Source organism: Pseudorca crassidens, chromosome 1 (genome assembly GCF_039906515.1).
Source record: "Pseudorca crassidens isolate mPseCra1 chromosome 1, mPseCra1.hap1, whole genome shotgun sequence".
In the NCBI taxonomy this organism is placed as follows: domain Eukaryota; kingdom Metazoa; phylum Chordata; class Mammalia; order Artiodactyla; family Delphinidae; genus Pseudorca; species Pseudorca crassidens.
Genome location: NC_090296.1, coordinates 121,658,548 through 121,683,503, shown reverse-complemented (window position 1 = coordinate 121,683,503; position 24,956 = coordinate 121,658,548). Strand labels below are relative to the sequence as shown.

At 59.3% G+C, this 24,956-nt stretch overlaps 1 protein-coding gene across 3 annotated transcripts; it reads left to right on the top strand.

The window, feature by feature from the left end:
* The first annotated feature begins 511 nt into the window (after positions 1 to 511).
* Positions 512 to 24,040, top strand: SEMA7A (semaphorin 7A (JohnMiltonHagen blood group)). Of its 3 annotated transcripts, none has more exons than XM_067753357.1 (14): positions 512 to 751; positions 14,825 to 14,976; positions 15,494 to 15,535; positions 15,865 to 15,957; positions 16,171 to 16,255; positions 16,406 to 16,516; positions 17,175 to 17,314; positions 17,932 to 18,116; positions 19,014 to 19,122; positions 19,207 to 19,405; positions 21,266 to 21,393; positions 21,597 to 21,757; positions 21,957 to 22,018; positions 22,340 to 24,040. In XM_067753357.1, the coding sequence occupies exons 1-14, from the start codon at positions 583 to 585 to the stop codon at positions 22,699 to 22,701; spliced, it is 1,998 nt and encodes a 665-aa protein (XP_067609458.1). In that variant the 5' UTR covers positions 512 to 582; the 3' UTR covers positions 22,702 to 24,040. The 3 variants fall into 3 exon arrangements, with proteins under 3 accessions (XP_067609458.1, XP_067609467.1, XP_067609473.1); XM_067753366.1 differs by lacking the exon at positions 512 to 751 and adding an exon at positions 781 to 890; XM_067753372.1 differs by lacking the exon at positions 512 to 751 and adding an exon at positions 12,469 to 13,539.
* Positions 24,041 to 24,956: the final 916 nt, after the last annotated feature.

Sequence of the window (24,956 nt, the reverse complement as noted above, 5' to 3'; positions counted from 1 at the left end):
CAAGATGAAAATTCCGTGTTCTCACAGCAGAGCAAGGATGGGGCTCTGAGTGCTCCCCACAGGTTACTGACCCTATGCCTGAAACCCACCCCCCCTCATTAGGGAAAAGCATCTTGCTCCTGCTTATAGGCTCAGAGGAGCTGTTATCCACTCAGGCCAGTCCATCCTCTGAGCACTACAGCCTTCAGGGTCCAAACACTTAACTGACCATTAGCGAGGTTGTGCCCTCAGGAGAGGTCCTCCCTGACTTCTAGGCCAATCCCTTTATGGGGTGGGGGGAGTGAATCTAAGGCCCTGAGAGGGGACAGGACCTGGAGCCGATCACAGAAGACCACAAGTCTGCCTTGCTTCCCGCCCACCCGGGTTCTCCCCGTGGAGTTGCCCAGGAAGAGGTGGTGAAGGTTCCTCGGGCGGCGGTCACTGCGCCCCCTTGGCCAGCCGGGAGGCGAGAAAGGCTGCGGGGGGGGGGGAGGGGCGGGGTGGGGTCAGGCGTTTAACTCCGCCTCCTCGCGCTCGATTCTGCCTGCTGTCGCGCGCTGGCTCAGTCTCTGCTGCTCTCCGCTGTCGCTCCCGGGCCTCGGGATGACACCGCCTCCGCCCGGATGCGCCTCCCTCGGCGCCCCGCGCGCCCGCGTTCCCAGTCCGCTGGCTCGGTCCGGGCTCCCGCTGCGGCTGCTGCTGCTGCTCTGGACGGTTGCCGCCTCCCAAGGCCACCCAAGGAACGGACCCCGCATCTCCGCTGTCTGGAAAGGTAGGTGGCGCCGCGTGAGCGGCGGGGCGCGGGATCCGATGCCGCGCGGCGCGGGTGCGGAGTGTGCGGCACCGGAGGGAGTGCGTGCGCGCGGCTCTGCGGGTCCTGGGCTGTCCCCGTGGATAGCGTGTGGGTCTGGGTGAGTGTGTGAATGTGCGCGCTGCTACACTGGAGCGGGCAGTAACGCTGCGGCGAGAGAGCCGCGGGGGCTGGAGACCCGGCTAAGTCACTCCAAGTCCGCCCGCAGCCGGGAGCCGCAGCGCCCGGGCGCAGGGGGGAGGGAGAGGGCCCCTCTCTCGGCCCCGAGGCGCTCTTGGTCCTCCAGCGGTGGGGCCTCTGTGCGGGATCCTTTCTCCCGCCGGGACCCCCACCCAGCTCCTCTCTTCCTGAGCTGCGGTCTCCGCTGTCGCGCGGGGCGCAGGCTGGGCCGGCAAGGGGGGCGCGGACCCTTTGCCGCCGCCGCCGCCGCGCTCCGGCTGCGGGAACAAAGACCCCGCTGCCTGCCCCCCGCCCCCGCCCCGGCCCCGAGCGCAGGCCGGGTAGAGGGGGTGGGCACCCAGTGGTGAGCCGGGACGTGGTGCGGTGCAGAGGCTTCAGACACCGGGGCGCTGCCTCTGCAGTGCCGGGACCGGCCGCTCCCTCCTTGTCCGCACGTGGCAGTTGTCACCAGGAATCGGCGCCAGCGTGGGGGGCAGTGCCCGTTGGGTGGGGCGCGGCCATTGGGACCCCCAGGCAGAGGATCTGGGGAAGGGCTGCAGCTTTTAGGCCCTGGTGGTTATGTGAACTTGGGGGACCGGAGTCTCCCCCAGGGGCGCCTCAGTTTAGACCACACTGTACGATGGGTCAGAAAGCCGGCTGGGTGGGTTTTGAGGTTTTTCTGCCGCGAGGGGCTGAGCTCGCCTCCCCTGCAATGCACACATATGCTTCCCCACCTCCAGGCTGACTGGGCTCTGTCCCCAAATTTGGCGGCGCTGGGCCCCCCTGTGGTGGTGGTGGCCTTGCAGTGGGGGGTGGGGGGATCTGGCCCCTCCAGGAGCCCTTTGATGCCTGAGGCGGTTTGCAGGGATTGCCAGAGCCTGAGCATTATCTGGGGCAGGTATTCTTAGCAGAGAGAGAAGAAGAAAAAAAAAAAAAACCGCTCAAAGAGCGAGTGGCCTGAACTGCGGCTGCAGTGGAGGGGATGTGACTTGCCCAAGGTCACTCTGCATTGTGTGAGCTCACAGTGCAGTCAGGGGGCTCTGATCTGGCACAGGACCAGTGCTTGTTCTGGGTTAGGAAGTGGAGAAAGATTTAGGCAATTTTTTGGCCATAAAGAGGGTACTCTGGGGGCCAGCTCTGCTACCCAGCCAGAGAGGCATTCCTGGTGGAAGTGGAGCAGGACATCTGGACCTCTGGCCATCTATCTACTCATGGTGGACACCTACACACCCCTCAGTCGTATTAGCTCCAGTCTGAGCTTCCTCTGCCTTCCCAGCATCTTTGCCTTGCCTCAGTCCCCTTAGCTGTCTTGGACAGCACGGCATTTGTACACGCTGAAGCAGATGAATGGCCACATCTGAGTGTTCTGGAATCTCCCTCTGCGCCAAACCTTTGCATTTGGCTCTGCTTGTCCACATCCCCCATCTTCCCAAGATACCCTTCCACACACATACTTAATGCACACCCACCTCTTAGCACCTAATGCTGCCTCCCCATCTCGGGCACTTAGTCCCCACCCTGAGGCTATTTAAAACTGCTTTCTGTCCTCTTACCCACTTTCCAAAGTGCTCTCTCCCCTGCACACAGTTCACTATTGTAGCCACACTGGCCATGCCTTCTGCTTGGTAATACACTATTGACCCCCACTGGGGTGTGCCAGCCCCTCACCTATCTTGTCCAAGGGCCGTCTGTGGTCTTCTTCACCAGTGCCAGGCACCCCACTGGCCAGACAGACCCTGCCATCCACCTGTCCCCCAGGACCACCAGCTGGTAATGGTATGCCTAGCTGACAGCTGCCTCCTAGTTCCTGTGGAGTGACACATGGTAGTCGGACGGGAATGGGCTTGGGCGGGGCAAACGAAGGAGTAGGGTGAGAGGAGGACCCTTGCTGTAGGCCTAGTTCCCTATATACCAGTGGGCTGAGGGGATGCGGACGGTGGCCTCCAGGAATGACTAGATCAAGGGTAATGGTGGTTCTGGAGCTGCTTCGCCATGAGGCCTAGACAGGGCTTTTAGTTATAAGACAGGACAGGTGTGGGGACTGGAATGGGTATGGAGGGATCTTCTCCATAATTTATTGCCTGCTGCTTGGACCTATAAGTTCTAGGGAAAGATTAGATAAGGGAGCTCTGGGAGGGTCCCAGCCTGCCCTTCTCAGGGCGGTTGATGCCTCTCTAGCCTGATGAAGGCCTGGCCCAGAACAGCTCTGGACAGAGAGAGGGATGTGCTAGTACTGACCTGCCAGGTACCCTTGAGCTCTGTACCTGTTTCTGACCCTCAGAGCTTGCCAGGGCTCTGGAGGTTGTCCCCCAAGGGCTGTCGCTGACACATGGTCAGTCAAGGATGTGACTTTGTGGGCCTGACCTCCCTGCAGCAGGGACTGGAGGGGGTGGTTTGAAGGTAAGGGCTGGAGGTTGGCACGCTTGTGTAAGCTGTATACCCCTCTCCCATTCCATCCCTGGTTGGAGGAGATGGAGAAGCCCAGGAAGGCCCTGACCTCCAAGGTCAGAGGTGAGCCAGCTTGTCCACAGCAAGAAACAGAGCCCAGTCTCCACTTATCCAGCTGGTTCTGGCCTCACCCTTGTCCGGTTAAACAACAGGATGTTATTGTTGACTTGGTGGCTGCTGGGGGAGCCATTATGGGGCCGCGCCGCAGGGCAGGGGGGTGTTGTTACCTCCTCTAGGGGATGAGGTCACAGCTGGGGCTCTCCAAGCATCACCATTTCCAGTGGAAATCCTTGCCCCCTTGGGAACTTAGATGTACTCATCACCTTCAAGGTGAACTCCCCCTGCCGAACAGGGTGGCGGGGTGGGGGAGCAGTTCCCAGGAGGAGGGGGGGTTTTCTAAGCTGGGAGAGATGGGAGAGATGCTTGGTGATGTCACCTGGAGTTTCCTGCCAAGCTCTGTGGCCCCTCTGTCCTGAAGAGTGAAGATTCTACGAGCAGGCTGGGGTGAGGTAGATGCTGGCACAGGCCCAAGATGACCACGGTGTGGAGGAAAGAGATGGGAAGTTGGAAGCCTGGTTCTGGACCCAGCTCTGCTGATTTTCCTTGCGACTCTGGGCAAGTGCTTGCCTTTTCCTGAGCCTCAGTTTCCTCAAATTTCCAAAGCAGGTATAGGGAGGAGCTTATACTTATCAGAGCACTAATCCCTTGCCTCTCTGGGGTAGGTGGAGGCTGCAGTGGTCTGTTCAAAGCCTAGCAGTGAGGAGAAATTGAAATCTGGGAAGTCAGGGAAATCCTTTAGTTTCGTGTTCTTTCCTTTCTTTTTCTCTCATAAGCGAAGGCTGGTGATCAGCTGGAGGAAGCGGCTCATTTGGGTTGTGACCTCAAGGGTGGGCATAGTAATGCAGCATTTTTGACATTTATCACTTGCTGGGGCCGACCTTGTGCTGGTCCTGGGCTTGGGGACCAGGGATGAGAAACTAGATGTGTCCATAGGCTTCTCCGTGTAGATGGGGAGACAGACAGGCAGGTCAACCTACAGTTACAATGAAATGTGTCAGGGCCTGTAACAGAGGCAGCTGTGGGGGTCGAGGAGGTACCTAACCCAGTCTGCACAGTCAGAGAAGGCTTCCTGGAAGAGGTGATAAGTCAGGATGGCAAGAGGAATAGGAGCCAGCTTGGGGAGGGGTGGGACAGGAGGAAGTACCCTGGTGTGACAGGATTTCAGACCCCAGAACTTGCAACTAGGACCAAGGAGAGGAAAGGAGCTGTGTGGGGGTCCCCAAGAGGGAGACGTTGAGTCAGCCTGGGCCTGGGGGCTCCAGGAGGGTTTCGTGCAGGAAGGGATATCTGAGCTATGCCACCTGACCTTCCACAGCCAGCCCAGCAGTAGGAAGGAAGGACCATGGCAGGCAGGGAAGACTTCCCCAGTGTCACAGCTCCCTGATGGAAATCTGGGGCTGGGTCCAGGGACATCAGGGCTTTCCGCCTGACTCCTGACCACAGGAGTTCTCCAGGTGAGGAGGCCTAGTCCTCAGCAGAGACTCTTCATGGGGTGAGGAGCTCCCCCAGCATCAGCCGGGCCCTGCAGGTGTGGGAGGGGCAGATGACCTTCCTCTGCCTAGCTTCCCCTTCCAGGAACCTTCACCTCAGCAGGGGTATATCACTACCCAGGCTGGGCACTTGGGAGAAGCAGGGAGAGCTGGACACTCTTCTTGGAGGAGGGCCAGGCCAGGGCCCCTAATGTGTGGGTGGGAAGCTGAGGCTCAGCCTAGGGGGTGGGGCACAACAGCCTACAGGGAGCAGTGGTAGGAGTGGGTGGCCCTGGAGTTGACAGCTCAGCCCTCACCTGATGTCCTACCCTCTACCCCTAGTCCCATTTCAGCCACTGCAGTGCTGTCTAGCTATGTCACAAGAGACTGACCACACTTCCCGTGCTCTGGTTGACAGCTCTGGGGCCAGAAAACTTCCCCTTTTCTTGGTTTCCTTTTTTGGCAAGGCCTGGCTGCCCTGGAAGCTTCCTCTTTTGTGGGGGCGGGGGGGAGGGTAGGGGGGAGGAAGGGGTCCTCCTAGAGCAGGGACTGTGGCCTCTTGTTTGGTACCCCCATCAGAGAACATGGACTTCTCCCTTCCCTAGCCAGCCCAGGCAGTGACGGACCGTTTGATCCATCTCTTTCTTTCCCCCTATGGTCTATTCAGCCTCCAAGCCTCTTGTTCCACTCCTACCCCCCACCTTGGCCTGGGCCCTGCTGTGTCTTCAGGACTGTGCCCTGGCCTTCTCCAGGCCCTTGCATCCCTCTGGGTCACTGTGCTGAGCATTCCAGCTGGAGCACACAGCCCACCTGATCTCCTACAGTTCTTCCCTCACCATTCCCCAGCTCCCCATGCTTTCCTGCCTCAAGGCCATTGCCCTGCCGGTCATCCCTCCATGTACCCAACTCACCCTCCTCCTCCTTTCTGCCAGTTCTATCTCACTTCCTCTAAGGAACCTTGTTGGATGACGCTAACACAGCCTGATGTCAGAAAACAAACGTCAGAGATCAGCTGGGTCAACATTCTACAGATGGGGAAACTGAGCTCTGAGATCACGGGGACTGGCCCAGCATCACCCAGTGAGACAGGCAGAGCTGGGACCAGGCTAGGTCTTCTGCCCGAGCCTGCCCTGGCCTTAGCTTTTGGCCTCCCTCCACTTGTCTGTCTGTCTTCATGCTCTGTCCCCAGGCTTATGGCTCCCTGTGCCCATTTCCTCCTCAGCCAGTTCAGCTGAGCCCAGACTCTCCCTGCCCCAGTGCTGTCTGCTCCCAGGAGCCCCAGCAGCCACGACCGTCCTCCCTTCAGGACCTTAGGTTTGGGCCAGCTCCATGCACTCTTCTGGTCTTTTCCTCAGGGCAGCTGGGCCTCAGGTCTCGGGGGCAGGTTGATCTGTGTCATGGCCTGGGCTAATCTGGGTTTAACCGTCACAGCAGCCTGGGATTAGGCGGATGCTGTCGAGCCTCCTGCACCCCCTTCTTCCAGTCAGGGGCTGGGGCTCTGAGCCAGCACACCCCTGGGGGCAGCCCTCACGATGGAGGGCAGCCAGTTCCTGTCCCGTGCCTAGGTCTGTGTTCCGCTCCTCTGGGGGAGGGAAGAGGAGAAACCCTGGGTTTGCCCTTGGGGGGCATGCTGGTGCCTGGAGAGGTGGGCCTGCGGCCTGTGACGAGAGAGGGCACGTGGGGAGGTCAGGAACTTTGCGCAGCCAAGGACTGTGACAGGAAGTGAGAGCAGGAAGGGTCAGTGTGGGGTGGTGCCACAGGGGAAGACTTCCTGGGGAGGGGGAAGAGCCAGGCTAGAGAGAGAGGCAGGGACGTGGTGTGGGGCGGAACGGGGCACAGACTGCTGCTCGTGTTCTCTGTCTTCTGGGCCCAGGGCTCTGGGCCAGCCTAGTGAGGGAGGAAGGTCACTGTGGTAAGCTCGGCATCCTAACAGCGGCCCAGGAACCTGTTCTAAGGTGTCTCCGCGTCTGACACTGGGGTTTGACCTACCCCAGTCCTGCTTCTCCTTGCGCTCTGAGCTGCCCCCTCTTGCCCAGTCCTGGCCGTGGCTTGGCCCAGGGACCATGGAGTAGGAGGAGGGCTGGCCTTCACCTTCAGGATCCCACAATCCAGATGAAATTCCACCAAAACAGTGTGATCTGAGAGAAGATAGTGTGTGCCAGATGGTGTATAGCACAAGGTCAGAGGGAGGACGGAGCTGTGAGGGCTGGAGCAGTCTGGAACACTTTGTGAAGCCAGGGGGATTGAGGCTAGATCTTAAAGGACAGGTAAGACCACGTGCCTAGAGAGAAGGGGAAAAGGCAGTCAGGGGAAGGGAAAGCACAAGCCAAAGGGTGGAAGCGGGACTCAGCCGTGGCAGAGATGAGCAGAGACGGGTGGGCCTTGACTGCCAGGTAGAGGAGTCGGGCCCTGCTGGGACAGGCAGTTGGGACCCATGGTGGTTCTTTTTTTTTTTTGCAGTACGCAGGCCTCTCACTGTTGTGGCCTCTCCCGTTGCGAAACACAGGCTCTGGACATGCAGGCTCAGTGGCCATGGCTCACGGGCCCAGCCGCTCCGCGGCATGTGGGATCTTCCTGGACCGGGGCATGAACCTGCGTCCCCTGCATCAGCAGGTGGACTCTCAACCACTGCGCCACCAGGGAAGACCCCATGGTGGGTTCTTGAGCTGAGGAGCCAGGGTGGGTAGAAGCGAGTGTTTTTTGCCTGTGCAGGTTGGGTGGGAACCTGGCTGGCCGGATAGTAAGGAAGGGTCTCAGCACATCCTCCCTTCTCTATAGCCTGTCCCAGACTGCACAGCACTTCTATTCTGGGCAGAGACCATGGGATACTTGTACGCTGGTCAGTACTCAGGGCCGCAGTACACCCCCAGATCCCTAGTCCCCTCCCCACCTCAGGCCTGCACACCCACGCTTACTTACACACACTGTCTTTAGGGCATCGTGGATGAAGCTCGGGCATTCATTGGCCAAGCAGCCTCTGACCAGGCTCCACCCTCTCTGGGCCTCAGTCTCCTCATCTGTATGGGAGAAGCTGGCCTAGAAGCTTCCAAGGGCTCATCTATGGAACACAGTGTTATAAATACAGATTCCAGAGTCAGTCTGCCTGAGTGTCAACCTCCACACCACCACTTAGCTGTGTGATCTTGGGCAAGTTAACTCAACTTCTCTGTGTCTAGCTGCCCTCATCTGTAAAATGGGCATAATAAGAGAAGCCACGGACTTCCCTGGTGGCGCAGTGGTTGAGAGTCCGCCTGCCGATGCAGGGGACACGGGTTCGTGCCCCGGTCTGGGAAGATCCCACATGCAGCGGAGCGGCTGGGCCCGTGAGCCATGGCCGCTGAGCCTGCGCGTCCCGAGCCTGTGCTCTGCCGCGGGAGGGGCCACAGCAGTGAGGGGCCCGCGTACCGCAAAAAAAAAAAAAAAAGAGAAGCCACCTTATAAGAGTTCAGTGATGATTGAATGAGTTAATACACCTGGCACTCAGAGAAGTGCCCGGCACATAGTATATGCTATGGAACGGTTAGGTCGGGGTGGGGGTGGGGATATCATCATTGCCAGTATCATCCTCCTCCTTTGGCATCTCTGATTTCTGATGAAATGCAGCCCTGGCAGCCCGGACCCTGCTAGCTCTCCCTAACTGCCTATGTTGGCTGACTGCCCTTGTTCTCTGACCCCTGCCTCCTTCCCCACCGGCCCAGGCTAAGGCTGAGGTAAGGAACCTTCTGTTTCTCAGCAGTCTTCCTGTCCTGCCTGCGTTCTTCTACTTGGGGTAGTTTAGCCCTCCTCTGCCCTCTCCCTGACCCCTGCCCTGGCTCTGGGCCCAAGGGCAGGCCCTGCACCTCTGCCCATCCTTTCCTTTGAAGGATCCACCAGCTGACTTCAACCTCACTCTAGGGCTTTTGGAACCTGCTGAGCTGAAGAATGGGCAGAATCTTGACGTGGCCTCCTGACTTCCCTGGGCTTGGAGCCTCCTCCCCCCTCTGGCTGGGCCTCTGTGCCAGCCTTCCCTCCCCGAGCCCCCGGAATCTGCTTCGGCTCGGCCCCGACCCCAGGACACACTCAGCTTTCTCTCCACACTACTTCTTACCCACAAGCCTTTGCCCCACCAGCCAAGCCTTCTGGTCCTTTGAGTACAGTGGCGCAGTGCAGAGAGCACACAGCCCTTGCTGGCGTGGAAGGCCCTCAGTTTTCCTGTCTATAAAATGGGCACGCAGATGCTGTCCTGCCTTCTTTACAGGGTGGTTGGGGGATTTGGTGAGCTAGTTGCTGGAAGCAGATGAGGACGTGGTTTCTTCTGCTGCCTCCATCTCTAGGAAGCCATCTCTGACTTATCCAGTACTCACTACCCCACACTTTCCCCAAACGCCCCCAAACTTAACCCTGATTGTTTTGTTCCAAGAGTCATGGTGGTTCATAAAACCTAGACCTTAGCCCCTCCAGTCCACAGAGGAGGAAGCTAAACTCAGGAAGGCCCAGCTCTTGGTCACAGTCACAGCCAACCAGCCACTTGGCTGAGAGAGGGAGCACAAAGCTTTTTAGAACCATGGCTGAGCCCACACCTGAGATGCGCTCCCCTCCCACCCACGGCTGACCTTGGTGGGCGGGAAGACGCTCCCCCTCGGCCCAGCACACAGCTCACTGTTCCCATGGCTGATAAAGAGAGACACACCTCCCACACCCCCATGAACTAAGTACCACCTCAAGGACCCACCGCCTGCCCCAGCACACCGGCTCTGCCCATCAGGCAGCTGTGTCTGGAGCCTTGCCCTGCTGAGTGTCGCCAGCACCCCAACGGCAAGCACAGCCCTTCCTTAGCACAGGCCCGTGCCTCCCAGGAAACTGGGCTTCTGGATATGAGGAGCGGCTGCTCGTGCCCTCATGCCTGGCCATACTGCGAGAGGCAACATCGATGAAACATTTGTTCCTTTGCCCCCCCTCCCCCTCCTGTGAAAGGTTTCCGTCCACCAATCTGACACACGCAGAGTTCCACAGTTAGTCATTCCTTTGAGTTTAAGGCTTTGATTGCTGAAGGCCCCTGGAGATCAGAGTCTTACCTGGAAGACTGGTGGCTGGTTGATTCCCTTCAGTTATCAGGTCAGTGACTTATTCCCTGGCCTGCAAGAGAGCATAGGGTGGAGAGCAGGAGATGACACAGGGAAGTGGAGAGAAGGTGATGTACAGCTTTTTGAAGATCAAGAGGCGCTCAAGGAAGTTCCGGCTGTGGTCCTGGTCTGGAGCCGGGTGATGGGCACCAGAAACCCTGAGCGGCTGCCTCGCTCTGCTTCTGTCTCCCTTGTTCTTTTTTTTCTGGCTGCACTGTGTGGCTTGCAGGATCTCAGTTCCCTGACCAGGGATTGAACCCGGGCCACGGCAGTGAAAGCCTGGAATCCTAACCACCAGGCTATCAGGGAACTCCCCTGTCTCCCTTGTTCTGTGCCTTGGGCCAGTGGTACGGGCTCTCTGGCCTCCGTGCCTCCCTCAGCTTAGTGACTATTCTCTTCCCTTCCACCTTGACCTGTGGGGTTCCAGAGGGTGGCGAGGCTGCAGGCTAATTCCTGGGCCCCACACGGGCCTTCCCTCTTCCTCTGGCGAGGGTGTGAGGGGGGACTGGTGATTCAGGTGGGGCACGACTGTGGGAGGAGACTCCTGCCTGATGTGGTTGGGCCTCCAGTCCAAGGCAGGCCTGGCTCCTGCCCCACGCTCGCTCGGGCCTCCCTGGCTGCCTGACTCAGGCACTCCCTGCCGGGCGCAGCATTCCTGCCCTTCTCAGAGCCCGCCTCACTGCCTGCTCTCAAAGGGCTCCTTGAGGTTAGGATTCAAGGCCCGTCAGGTCGCTGGGTCAGCTTGGAAGGCTGTCCCTGCCCAGACCAAACTGTGGGGTCCATCCCTTGTTGCTCCCTTCACAGGTAACGACACTGCCCCCCATCCTAGCCGCCACTCCACCCTCCCCCTGAGCAGCCCTCTTTCACAAGTAATGAGGATACGGGGTTGGCGAGGACCAGATGGGGACAGCACCCAGAGTGAATGAGGAGGAATGATGCTCCACCAGGCAGACCTGCTTTAGGAAAACCCACTCCACGGAAGTGCACACTTGTCCCAGCCAGTCGGTTGCTGGGATTGTGCTTGGAGCGTGGGGGGTATGAGAGGAAGGTCTGATTCATTCCAACAGGATCAGAGCCCCATGGATGGCCTGGCTGGGGGCCTGTGATAGGGGAGGACAGCCCCTCGCACCCAGCCATCTTCTCGACCCTCATTTCTGACGGGGCTGGGGCTGGGCCTTGTTGGTCCTGCCACTGTGAGGAAGGTGGGGGCTTCGGGGGCCATGGAATCTAGCTGGGTATGGGGCAGCCTGACTGTGCCCTTTCTTGGTCCAGAAGGAGCCAGGATTGGCTCAGAATCACATGGGGGTGGGGTGGAGGCTTGTGCTCGGCCCGCCCCTGGGGCCATGCCCACCCCACGTGTCCCTAGCCCCCTCCCCTGCCTGAACCCCTGGTTATTCTGGGAGCTTTTAGCTCCCACTTAGTCAGCCACTAATGCGTCAGGCCGGGGAGTGAGGGGGGAGACACGGTGCCAGACGGTGCTCCTTTTAGACATCCAGGATGGAAAGCAGAGGGGGCTGGTCAGGCAGGGGGACCTGGGGGGTGATGCTGGAAGAGAGGAGGCTTTCTGGATCCTGGCCCTGCTCATAGATAGGAGAGGGCAGCTCCGCAGACTGACAGGCAGTGGGTTGGTGTATCCTTGGGCCGCTGCAGCTCCCTTCCCCCATCACACTCAGGGCTTCAGCCCGCCTTCCTGATTCTCCTCTCATTAGGTCTCTGTACCCACCGTACGGTCAGCTTCCCCAGCTTCCCCACCGTTGCTCAGGCTGTTTCCACTGGCCGGAATTCTCTTCCTGCCTGTTTCTGACCCATCTAGCTTTGGTCCGCCTTCCCCATCCTTTTGGATTCCTAAGGAAGCAAAAGGACGCACTTAGGGATGCGGCACTTGCTCCCTCGGCTGGGCCTCTTTAGGAGCAGCCCCCAGCCTTGCTCAGCCTCTGCGTGGGTGGAGCCTTGAATGCCGCCACCTCCCCTCTTGGTGCCAAGGGGCCACAGATCCTGGCTGTGAAGGCTTGGTTCTGCCTTCACTTCCAGGCAGCCCTCCTGCCCCTGAGCCCCCAGCCCCCGGCTCCTGTGACCTGAACAAAGCTTCCTTTCATGTATTCATTGAGCTGCTGCCGCTCAGACACTTCCCGGGCACAATCAGGCCCTTTGAGGGCCTCGGGCAGTACGGGAGCCGGGCTGGGGCTGGGGTAGAGAACGGGTCAAGGCCTCGTCCTGGGGCCGAGCTGGTGCCATCTCCCCCATGCACATCACCGGGCACAGAGCCGGGAGGGGCGGGTTCTTCGGGGTTGAGGGAGGCAATGCTCCTGGGCTCCTGTTTGTTCTTCTGCAAAATGAGGTGAGCAGTCGCTTCCTCCCTCCATATCCTGACCCTGGCAGCCGCAGCCAGGATTTGAGGGGAACAGGGCTCATACTTGCAGATCTGTGCAGGACTGTCCTGGCTGGGAAGCCCCCGACGCCGCACCCAGCAGCAGGCAGCCCTCCCCCTCCCTCTGTGTTCTCAGCAATGCTTTGTGAGCAGCTCTGGGGTCTGTACCAGCAGTTTTGCTTGCGTGGTATGGAGGCTTGCTTTGCTATTGCAGTTTCACCTCTCCAGCTGGATTCCGGGATAGGGCCGGGCCTCCCCCTCAGGCCTTGCTCTCTGGGGCCAGGCTGAGTCTCTCCCATCAGACTAGACTTCCCAGGGCAGGACTGCATCTCCTCCTCACTCTGACAGCCCTGTGACCCCAGACAAGGGCTCCCTCAGGGCCCCTTCACGCACCCCTTTCTCCACCACTAGAGCTGTGCATTGGCTGTGCAGGCCCCTCTTCTGAGGCCTGGGGTGTGGCCTTGATGTGAGCCGAGGTGACTGTCTGGAGGTGGCCAGCATGACCTGAGCCGTGGGGCTCCTCCCCTGTGGCCTCTGGAGGGCTTCAGATCTCAGGCCCCAGCCCAACATCTTCAGACACAGACATATAGCTTTTTCCCAGTCGCCTGGCTGTCTGGGGGAGTAGGTGGGGAGCTGGGGCTACAGACTGTCTAGATTCCAGGCTAGGCTGTGGGAACAGTGGCCGCTGCTCGGGCTGCGGGTGAAAGGGGAGCTGGAGCCATGGAGCTGAGTCAGGAAGGCCTTGTGTCTGTCCCCTCCAGCTGGTGGGGAGGGGGGGCCTGGGGCCTGAGACCTATCAGCCCTGCCCGAGCCTTGGCCAGCACCACACCCCTACCACCCAGCAGGAAGTGGGCTGTCAGCTCCCACCTTGTGCAGCCCTGGGGTCCTGGGAGGCCTGACGTCCTAAGCTGTCAGGCTATTTGCGGAGCACCGGAGGAGACCCAGGTGCACCCGAGGGCAGTGAGCTCAGCACTTCTCTGTGGCCTGTGGTGCGGGCATCTCCCTGAACGCACCTGAGAACCACTACTCAGTCTGGATGAGCCAGTCTCTCCTGCCTCCTAGTGCGACCTTGGGCTAGAGTATCCCTGAAGGCCCTCCGTTTCTGCATTTGTACAGTGAGCTGGGCCACAGCTGAGGTGGAGGGTAAGAATAGCCCACTTCCAGGGATGACTTGGCCACGCGGGGATGTATCTTAAGGAAAGGAAAGGGAATGAAGGTGGGGGTCGCGTGGTAGGTCGTGCTCTTCGTCCCTGCTGAATGCAGCATCGGTAGGAATGGTTCAAGCGGCACCAAGGGGAATTGGGGGTAAACTCAAGGACATGGCAGTTCTGTTCTCTCTGGGCTTGGAGGGTGTCCTGCTGGGATGTCCCTGCTAAGTTGGCTGCCCCTGAGTTTGCTGCAGCTGAGTAAACAGTGGTCAGGCTGAGGACCCAGGCTGGTCCGAGGTGGGAAGATGGCTGATTGCTGGGGGCGCAGCCACAGGCTGTCCCATTCCTGTAATTTAGCCCTGCAACCAGGACAACCTCAGCAGTGTCACCGGAGATGAGACATCTTCTCCCCGGAGGCAGTGGCTACAGGCAGTTTCTATCTTGGGAAAAATTGTCCCGGTCAGCCCTTTTACTTAAAGGCCCAGGCTGTGCTCTGTGAAGGGCCCCCTGTCCCAGAGTTGCTGGGGAGGGAGGGCTGATCTTTTCCCCCCGGGGTGAGCTGGGATCTCTGTGAAACCAGGCCAGGGCAGGCCAGGGTGCAGAGTCCAGCTTGGGGGCAGGAGCTCTGGTTCCTGGCCTGCTACTGACCATGTGAGCTTGGGCTGCCCCTCTCTGGACCTTTGTTTTTCCATCTTTAAAATGGGAGAGAGTGGACTTAAGATTCCTTTCCAGCTCTGATCTGTACTGACCTGCTCACTAAGGGGATGGAGTGGGCTGGGAAGGGTCAGAGAGGGCTTCCTGAAGGAGGGGATAGGGTTCTGAGCAAAGTGATTCCTGGGAACCTGAACTGTACGTGGGGTTCTTAGAGGCAGGGGGTGGAAGTGGCTGCTTGCTCTGTCCTAGATAGCAGAGAGCCTCAGAGCAGAGTTGGGAGCCCTGGTCCCTCCTGCCCAAGCCCAGCCCCTTAGGAACAGCAGAGTGTGTGTGTGGCGGTGGGGGGCGGTCTGTTCTCCCCAGGGGTCCCTAAATTCTGCCCCCACTCTGAGGTCACACATATTGTAGGGTAGGGGTCATGGCTTTGGGGTGAGGACATCTGGTTGCTGGACCCCACCAGAGGACCCCTGTCTTCTCCCGCTCACAGCTCTTGAGTTCAGGCGCCGCCCTAGCCATTCCAAGCACTAGTTGCTCGGGGGATGCCGGTATGCAATGGTGGGGGGGGGCCCAGGATCTTCCAGCCCAGGGTCCAGCCTCAACGTTTCTGCCAATTGTTTCTTCCTTAGGCCATGCAGGGCAGGACCATGTGGACTTTGGCCTGGCCGAGCCGCACACGGTGCTTTTCCATGAGCCGGGCAGCTCCTCCGTGTGGGTGGGTGGACGCAGCAAGGTCTATGTCTTCGACTTCTCCAAGGGCAGGAACGCCTCCATGCGCACAGTGAGCCTGGACCCCTCTCCCTGCCCCCTTTTCTCTTCCCCCTTCCCCATCTTCTTATCTCCCCTCTGGCCTTGGAGAGGAGCCTCAGGGAATCCGGGGGAACTGGCATTTCTTCCAGAACTGGTCAACCCCCTATTATATCCCATAAATGGTCCCTGGGGGAGGCTCCCTGAGGGTGGTCCCAACTGGCGTGGGTGTTGGGGCAGTGTGGAGAGAAGCGCAGAGCTAACACGCCTGGCTGGGCGGGTAGCGCCGACTGCGGAGGCCTAGCGGGAAGCTGGGCTCCAGAACCCCATGGCCCCTGTCTTCTGAGATCTCTGGGCTGGCTCATGAGCTCTGGGCTTTGGCTCCGGGTATCAGGCTGAGCAGCCTGTGTGATGTTGGGTAAATCACTCCTCCTCTCAGAGCCCTAGTTGCTCATCTGTCAAATGAGCCTATCCTGAGGATGCACGGAAAGCACTTACGGGGGCATCTTGCCCCTGGCAGAGTGGACTGACGCTCCCCCTGTTCCCCTCAGGTGAACATTGGCTCCACGAAGGGGTCCTGCCGGGACAAGCAGGTGAGTGGGGGAGAGGGAGTGCAGAGGGGAGGCTGGACCCCTTGGAAAGGTTCCTGAGAGTCTGAGGAAGGAGGCCTGGCCCTGTCTTGGGAGCCCCAGTCCGGGAGGAGAGAAGTAGCCCTGCCCCAGGGTTCCCAGTCTGAGGGGGAGACACTCCTTCCCTGAGGCCCTTCCTCTGGCGTCAGCTGCACCCGCTCTGGGCCCTCCTTAGAGGCTGCCTCCTGTGCTCAGACTTCTGATGCTTTCTTCCCCAAGACCGAGGGTCCCAGTGCTAGGCCTGCCAGGGCCTCCCACCAACAAACCTCTCTCCTTCCCCTTCTCCCGAGCAGGACTGCAAGAACTACATCACGCTCCTGGAGAAGCAGGGCGAGGGGCTGCTGGTCTGCGGCACCAATGCCCGGCGCCCCAGCTGCTGGACCCTGGTGAGAAGGCCCCTCCCCCTGTGCCTGGTCAGCTCACCCTTGTCTGATGGGCTTCTGCTCCCCATGGTGGGAAGGAGGTGGGGGGACTCTGAGGCTGGCCTCACCTTGTACAGAGTTCCGGGGAGGATGGGGACCCTGGCTGGGCAGCTGGCACCCATGGGAGGCAGTGACTGTGGGATCACATGGCAGTCTGACCCCCTTGGTCTCCCCCAGGTGAATGACACTGCAGAGTTGCTTGGTGAGAGGAGAGGCTATGCTCCCTTCAGCCCGGATGAGAACTCCCTGGTTCTGTTTGACGGTAGGGCTGTGGCTGGCGCAGGAGGGTTCCCAGAGGGCTGCTGCCCTGGGCAGGGGGAGGGTGGTCGGCGCTGTGCCTGGTGCCCCAGGTCCGGGGGAGGGATTTCCAGGGCCTGTGTGCCCTTACCCGTGCTCCTCCCGCTGTGCCCAGGCTCTGAGGTGTACTCCACTATCCGGAAGCAGGAATACAATGGGAAGATCCCTCGGTTCCGGCGTATCAAGGGTGAGATTGAGCTGTACACCAGTGATACCGTCATGCAAAGTGAGTCAGGCTCCAGCTGGGCTGGGCTGGGCTGGGCTGGGCTGAGCTGAATGAGGCGGTGTGAATGCTCAGGGCGGCAGATGGGATCCGCACGTTTATGGGGAGGCTCCCCTAGGGCCGCTAGGGCCACAGGCCAGTCGGGAAAGCGGGAGCTTGGTACAGCCCTGGGAAGATAGAGCTGAGGAGGTTGGCCTGGCAGGGAGCAGGGGAACAGCAGAGAGAAAGATGTGGAGGCAGGATGGGCCCAGCACCCTCTGGGAACAAATCAGAGGAAAGCCCAGACCCAGTGTGGAGTCCCCGGGTGCCATAGCGTATCCCTCTGCTGAGCTCACATGGGGGCAACACCCACTCCCTCCTCATTAGGGCTCTGCCACTTAGTCAGAAGTGACATAGGGGCCCCTAGGGCTCTCCCCCCAGTCCCTAGGCCTGAAGTCATTGCTCCTGGGCCAATGACATCTTTGTAAGAGAGGGCAACACAGGTGTGGGGTGGGAGTGCAGAGGCTCAGGCCCTTTGGGGTGTTAGATCTGTTTTTCTGAAGTTTATTCCAGGTGTGATTTGACCCGGGTTTGTTTGTGCAGACTCAGAGGGTGGGCAGGGTGTGGGTGGGTCCTTTGAGGGGCTCCCCGCCTCACACCCTTTCACTTCTGTCCCCGGTAGACCCGCAGTTCATCAAGGCCACCATTGTGCACCAAGACCAGGCCTACGATGACAAGATCTACTACTTCTTCCGAGAGGACAACCCTGACAAGAATCCCGAGGCCCCTCTCAACGTGTCCCGAGTGGCCCAGCTGTGCAGGGTGAGCAAGTGCTGAGTGTCTGTGCCCGAACAGGAGCGAGTGAGTGTGTGACTGCCTGTGTGCAAATGTGCAAGTGAGTCTGTATGGGACTGTGGGAGGAAGTGTGCGTGCACAGGAGTGTCCCTGCACCTGTGAGTGGGTAAAGATGGTTGGGCTCAAGTGCACGTGTGATAGTGTGCAAATGTGTGTATTCGTGGAGAGGGTGCATGAGCGTGTGCGTGCGAATGAGAGTGCAATGACGTGTGTGTGTTTCCCCTGTGTGGAGGTGCTGGGTTGTGCAGGTCTGTGTCGTGTGTGTGAGCGTGCACGTGTGAGAGTGGGCAGATGTGTATCTGAGCCGGTGTGCTCTGTGGGGACCTGGTACCCGCACCCTGCAGGTCCCTAGTGTGAGCCCTGTGCCCTGGGTCAGCCAGGCCTGCCTCCTGGAGCCTGGCCCAAGAACCTGGCCTGAGTGGTGGGGTACCTCAGCCTCGTCCCCTCGCAGGTCCCGACCCCTTTCAGGGCCTCCCTTCCTCCTCAGAAGCCTGGGTGCTGGCATTCCCGGCAGCAGGTGCCCCGGGTGTGTGGGGCAGCCCAGGCAGGTGCTGAGGGACCTCCTCTCCCCTCCACCCTTCCAGGGGGACCAGGGTGGAGAGAGTTCACTGTCGGTCTCCAAGTGGAACACCTTCCTGAAAGCCATGCTGGTGTGCAGTGACGCCACCAGCAACAAGAACTTCAACAGGCTGCAGGACGTCTTCCTGCTCCCTGACCCTAATGGCCAGTGGAGGGACACTAGGGTCTATGGCGTTTTCTCCAACCCCTGGTGAGTGGCCCTTGTCCTGGTGCTGGGGCTGGCATTAGTTAAGTGTCCAGTGGGGATCAGAGGGTTTGGGCCCTGCCCAAGGGAGGGCTGGTGTGGTAAGAGCAGGGACCCCGGCTCAAGGGACAAGGCTGTTGCTGGGCCTGGGGTGGGTGGACACACAGTGCTCGGGGACATGTGTGTCCTGGTGTGTTTGTGAGTCTGTACACATGGGTGTGTGTACATGCGCCGTATGCATGCTCACGGCTGCACTGTGCCTGTGTGCCCGCCAGCTGTGTACTCAGAGCGGTGCCCGGGAAAAGGCTGCTGCGGCCTCTGGGGTGCTGGGTGCCGGGTGCTATTACACCCGCTCAGGCACTGCCTGCGCCTGACAGTTCACACCTCTTAATCACTCTCATTGATTGAAAACAGGCAGGCAAAAAGTGTCAGGTGTGTGTGGGGAGAGGTGGGTGGCAGGGTAGGGAAGCCAAGACCCTGCTCTGGGGCTCTTGTGTGCATGGACCCAGCAGTCTGGGAAGGGGATGGAGGTCTGGCCTCCTTGGGCATCAGCATTCCAAGGATGCACGTGTTGGGATTTCTCCTGCCCTGGGGTTGGCCTCTGAACTCAGTGATTCTGTGGCAGAATAGAGGATGTGGTTTTGCACTGCAACAGAAAGAAATTAGGTTGAACTTCCCTCCCTCCCTCTTCCCGTCCTCCCTCCCTCCTTCCTTCAATGGTTTTTGGTAATGCTCAGGCGCTGGCCATGGCCCCCAGGATAATCCCTGCCCTCATGGAGCTCAAAGGCCAGGGAGCTTGGTCGGAAGGCTGCAGTTGTACCCCATCTGGTGCTGGGCTCGCCTGGGTGAGTGGAGGTGGGTGGGTCCTGGGCCTCCCACTGAGGTGGCCTGTGTGTCCCCCAGGAACTACTCTGCCGTCTGCGTGTACTCCCTCGGTGACATTGACAAGGTCTTCCGCACTTCCTCACTCAAGGGCTATCACTCAGACCTTCCCAACCCACGGCCTGGCAAGGTGAGCGGTGACACCCACCATGGCCCAGGCCCCAATCCCATGGCCCAGCCACCCCATTGATCTGGACCTGTTCTCCTTTCCCAGTGCCTCCCAGACCGGCAGCCGATACCCACAGAGACCTTCCAGGTGGCCGACAGTCACCCTGAGGTGGTGCAGAGGGTGGAGCCCATGGGGCCTCTGAAGGCACCGCTGTTCCACTCTAAGTACCACTACCAGAAAGTGGTTGTCCATCGCATGCACGCCAGCAACGGGGAGACCTTCCATGTGCTTTACCTAACCACAGGTGAGGGGCTACCCGGGACCAACCCCTCCTGCCCCCCCCCACTCCGCCCCTGGTCTGCTTTGTAAAAATGGGTATAAAGAGTAATGTAGTTAACATCTGGTTGGGAGAATTGAGTGACTAAGAGCTGTCAGGAGTTAATGTGTGTGGCTGTGGAAGAGTCAGGCAGTGAGAGCTTCCCGGAGGAGGTGGGGCAGAAGGAAGAGGGAAAGGCATCATAGGCTAGAAGGTGCCAGGATTCAGAGGCAGAAATGTTGTAAGTCTGAGCAAAGCTGGGTATAGCTTTGGTCCAGCTGTCTGACTCCTGAAGATGGTAGGAAAAGATGTGGAAGTCAGGAGGAAGGACCTGGTCCAGGGTGTCCTGTGGGCCTCTGCCACGCAGAGCGAGGAAACTGGACCCTCTCCCTGTCTTCGGGATTATGCAGATGAGAGGAAACTTTTGATGTGGGATGCAAAGAATTTAGTGAGATGTGACCAAGGACTTGCAGATGGCAGGGCCTTTGCAGAGAGATACTATTCTGGAGTCTGCAGCAGGAAGGATTGGGGCTAGATATGAAATAGACCTTTCTGAGCCCTCTGCAGCGAATGGGAGGCTCTCACGGCTGGGAGAAGCGATGGGAGGCTGTCACCACGCTGTGTGGAGGAGGTGAAGGGCAGTGTGTGTATGAAGGTAGTGACTGGGCTGGGAGCTTGTCGGGCCGGAGGAGCAAGGGGCCACATCCCAGAGCCTGCAGAGGCGGGTCACAGACACATAGAGGAAAGGTCCTAGGCAGGCAATCATCTGATCATCTGACTGCTTTTTTGGGGCAAGTGGTACCCTGGGAAATTGGGAGGGAGCAAAAGGGAGGTAGGCTATTCTAGAAACTGGGACAGCCCGTGAGGTCGGATTGGGAGGACCCAGGGGTCAGGATGCCCATTAGTCCCCGATAAGTGTGAATGGAGAGAGCACTGGCCTCTGAGGCAGGCAGCCTCTTGTGTGACCTTGGGTTCCCCTATGCTGAACCTAAGGTCCTTTTCAGATCTAAGATTTTATAAAAATTTTAAAATCCCCTAAGACTACATGCAATGTGGAATCCTGGATTGGATCCTGGAACAGATGAAGGACATTAGTGGAAAAACCCGTGAAATCCCAGTAAAGTCTGTAGTCGATTTAATAATTATGTACCAGTGACAACTGCTCAGCTGTGACATAGATCACAGTTATGTAAGAGGAAACATTAGGGGAAACTAGACGAAGGGTGTACGGGAACTCTTTGTACTATCTTTGTAACTTTTCTGTAAATCTGAAATTATTTCAGAATAAAAAGTTTATTTTAAAGACAACAAATCCCAAAGAGTCCAGGAAGCACAGGGGTTTATAGAAGAAGTTGAGGGGTAGAGTTCTGACCCCTCTGGGTTCCAGTCACCAGCTGTGTGACCTTGAGCAAGTTGCTTAGCCTTTCTGTGCCTCATTTCCTTATCTTCGAAGTGGGGATGATAACACCCACCTCCCAGGGGTGTGGAGGATTAAACGAAGTAATGCTAATGCATGTAGCTGGAGGCTTAGCAGTGCTTGGCCTTGTGAGACTGCTGGTTCTGTTCTCCATGCTCCAGCTTCCCCTGCGGCCTTGGGGAGCCCAGGGCCTCCTGCGATAGCCTCCCTGGCCCAGGCTTGGAAGCTTCCTGCGATGCCTTTGGGCTCTTAAGACCCTCCCCAGTCATGCTGTCCTCTCCCCATCCCACCCCAGTCCTATGACCCTTGCCTGAGCCATGACTTCCCAGCCCTCCCCACCGGCATTGTTCCTGGTCAGCTCAGCCCAGAGGGAGGCTGCCTGGCTCTGGGGTGGGACTCCCGCCTGCTGACCCTCTGCCTCTCACCTACAGACAAGGGCACCATCCACAAGGTGGTGGAGTCGGGGGAACGGGAACACAGCCTTGTCTTCAGCATCTTGGAGATCCAGCCCTTTCGCCGTCCGGCCACTATCCAGGCCATGTCACTGGACGCTGACCGGGTGAGCCTCCCCAACCAACCCCTGCCCTATGGGGCTGCCCAGGGATGGCCAGGTGAGGACAGAGCTCCTCTGCCTGTGATTTGCATGTCCTTTGCTGGGTCTCTGGGCCCCAGGGTCTGCCAGGCATCTGGACCAAAGCTTAGGGGCTTAGAACTCAGTTGGGATGGGGGCCCTGACCTGACTCAGTCCTTTTCTCTTTCCAGCGGAAACTGTATGTGAACTCCCAGTGGGAGGTGAGCCAGGTGCCCCTGGACCTGTGTGAGGTCTACAGTGGGGGCTGCCATGGCTGCCTCATGGCCCGAGACCCCTACTGCGGCTGGAACCAGGACCGCTGCGTCTCCATCTACAGCTCCCCAAAGTCAGAGTATGTTGGCTGGGATCCCTTGTCGCTAGGAGACAGCGAACACAGCAGTGGGGGTTGATGGGCTACAGGAGGCGGCCCTTCTGGCCAGACCCTCCTCTGGGTGGGCACCACTGCTGATGCTGGGTGGGGAGGAGGACAGGGAAGGGGCCAGGCCTGTGGCCTCCTGTCTGCTTAGCCTCTCTCTTCCTTCCAACTCCAGGCCAATGCTGCAGTCCATCAATCCAGCCGAGCCACACAAGGGGTGCCCCAACCCAAAGCCAGGTACATGACCTGGCCCTGCCCCCATCCCATTAGGGTGGTACCGCCGTGCCCCGATTGCCCTGTCTGAGGGAGGCCTGGTCTGGTCCTGGGGGCTCCAGACAGGTGGGCAGGACAGTCCTGTGGAGGGAGCCCCATCGGTGTGGGGTGGTTGTGAGAGGAGTGGGGTGAGGGCAGCAGGGGAGAGTCAAGAGGAGACTGGGCGCTGGTTTCCCCGCGTTCATTCAGAAGCCTTGGCCTTGGAGGCCTATCAGTGGGGGAGGACACAGCCTGCCCTGGGAGCCCTCAGCCCCTCCTCATGGCTATCTCTCCATCCCTCCCCAGAACAAGCCCCACTGCAGAAGGTTTCCCTGGCCCAGAACTCTCGCTACTACCTGAGCTGCCCCATGGAGTCCCGCCACGCCACCTACTCGTGGCGCCACGAGAACAGTGTGGAGCAGAGCTGTGAGCCCGGCCACCAGAGCCCCAACTGCATCCTGTTCATCGAGAACCTCACGGACCTCCAGTACGGCCACTACTACTGCGAGGCCCAGGAGGGCTCCTACCTCCATGAGGCTCAGCACTGGCAGCTGCTGCGCGAGGATGGCGCCATGACCTCACACCTGCTGGGCCGCGCCCGCGCCCTGGCTGCCTCCCTCTGGCTGGGTGTCCTGCCCACGCTTACTCTTGGCCTGCTGGTCCATTAGGGCCTCCTGGGGCTGGGCATGCTGCAGGCTTCTGCAGCCCCAAGGCACTAGAAAAGTCTCACACCCAGAACCGGCTGGGCCCGGAGCTCCTTGCCCACCACTTCTACCAGGGGAACTACATAACCCAACGGGGAACGCCAGGCCTGGAGATGGCCAGCCGCAGGCGGCTGCTGGGCCCCGGTGGGGCAGGGGCGGGTGTGGGCCAGAGAATGAAGGCTCCGACTGTGAAGCTGGCGCCTTGCTGACCCAAGACTTTATCTTTTGGAGACCATTTTTCAAAAACTGCTCCTCAGACTGACTAAATGCAATGATGCTCTTGGCCTAAGAGCCTGTGGCCCAGAGAGTGGGGTTTAAAGAGGGGAGTTGGGACCCCATCTCTGGACGTTTGGGCTGAGGCCTGAGTCCTTCTGGACTCTCTATACCCAAATCGCCCCCCTCATCCTCCCTCCTGCCATGGCTGGGGGTGGCTAGTGTTCCCGCAGGCCCAGGGCTGCCCTCTGTGGCCCCCTCACCAGCCCTGGGTCTCACTAGGCAGCTGCCTTGCATGTTTATTGAAGGATGTTTGCTTTCCGGACAGAAGGACGGAAAAAGCTCTATTTTTATGTTAGGCTTATTTCATGTATAGCTACTTCTGACTGCATCTGTATGAAATACCAAAACTGCGTGCTGGGGTGGGGTGGGGAGGGAGGGGCTGGGGAAGGGATGGGTCACGGGCAGGGGGGTCCCAGTCTGTGGCTCCCGGGAATGCGATAAGAGTCCAGGGATGGGTGTGGGTTTGGCGAGAGTGGCATGAGCTGGCTCTGCCCTGGGAGCCCAGTCTGAAGGGGACGTCGTCCAAGCCCCTGATGTGGGGTGGTTATGGGAGGGGGTGGGGTGAGGGAGACAGGGGAGAATGAAGGAGAAAACTGAGCGCTAGTTTCACCGTGTTCATTTTGAAGGAGGAGCCAGGTCCTCAGGGGGAGGTTCCGGGACTCTGCCCTTGGCATTGGGGGTTGGGGGGCGGGGGGTGGGGGCTCCCTCCCCTCCCCTCCCCTCAGCCCCCTTCCCCAGGGGCTGTGCTTCCATGCTCCTAGCCTCCCACCTTCAGCTCAGGACATGTTATAACTTAGGCTAAACTGTGAATTCCTGTAGGGACGACCTGGGCCAAGCTCTCCAGGTGGGCGGCTCTGCCCCCAGTCCTGTCCATGAATTTCAGCAGAGAGCTGGGCCCTTCTCTGGCTGTGTCTGGCCAGCCTGGGGCAGGGCCTGGGGCTAGTGGCCTTCCAGCTTCGGCCCCTGCATCTCTTCTCAATGCACTTTAATAATGTAACATATTACTAATAAACAAGCTATTTATTTACCTGTGTCTGCTGCTTGCCTTTAAAGCCATTCTGGTCAGGGGGTCAGGGGGTGAGGGTGAGGGCACCTGCTGCCCCTGGGAGCATCACGCACTCTCACTGGCCCTCTGCTTAGAGCCTTAGAACTAAGGAAACACACAGCAGGGCTCCCAGTTAGTGAGAGGCAGGAGTGGGATCTAAACCCACAGCTCCTGAGCAGGGCTCTGCCTGCCAAGCAATGACCCTGGAACCCATACAGCTCCTACACCCCACCTTTCCTCACACCTCAGGAGCGGGTCTTTTCCCTTTCCAGCCTCCACCCCCTGACCATTTCCCCTGGTAGGCCTGGCCATGCTAGAAACAGCCTTGGGCCTCCCTGCCTTCAAGGGGTCCATTCTGGGAGGGAAAGCTGACCAAATAAGACCCTGTGGGGTAAACCTGTGGCGATGGAAGTGTGTGGGCAGGAGGCTAGAGGGCAGGGGAGGTGGTGGTGCCTGAGTGGAGATGAGGTCCTTATTCCAGGTAGGGCCAGCAGGAAGGGCAGGGGTCAGTGTGTGTGCAGAGGGGACAGCTGGAGAGCAAGGAGGGACCAGTGGGCAGGCTTTGTGTGCTAGTCCCAGAGCTTGGCTTTTCAACCCGCAGGGCAGTGACAGGGCTGAGGTGGGATTTGTGCCTTAGAAACTCTTGAGCTCCCTCCAAGATAAAGCAAATCAAATAGATTTAGAATCCCAAAAGGTGTGTGAAAAGGAGCCCTGACGTAGGTGTGGGAGGTGGGGAGGGGAGCTTGAGGCTTTTCAGGGGGGATAGTGGACAGAACTAGGACAGGACCAGGGATGGAGGGTGGGGCGTCCTGTGGGGAGATGCACAGGGAAACCCAGACTTTCTTCTCTCCCCTCCCCACCCCTTTGTTCCCCTCTCTCCCGCCCCTTGTGCAGGGAT

What these genes read in the sequence shown, in the direction of transcription:
- SEMA7A (XM_067753357.1), top strand. Translation starts at nt 583, where the DNA reads ATGACACCGCCTCCGCCCGGATGCGCCTCCCTCGGCGCCCCGCGCGCC. An exon ending in CAGTGATACCGTCATGCAAA is followed by an intron (nt 16,517 to 17,174) that starts GTGAGTCAGGCT and finishes TGTCCCCGGTAG; the next exon opens with ACCCGCAGTTCATCAAGGCC. An exon ending in GTGCCCCAACCCAAAGCCAG is followed by an intron (nt 22,019 to 22,339) that starts GTACATGACCTG and finishes ATCCCTCCCCAG; the next exon opens with AACAAGCCCCACTGCAGAAG.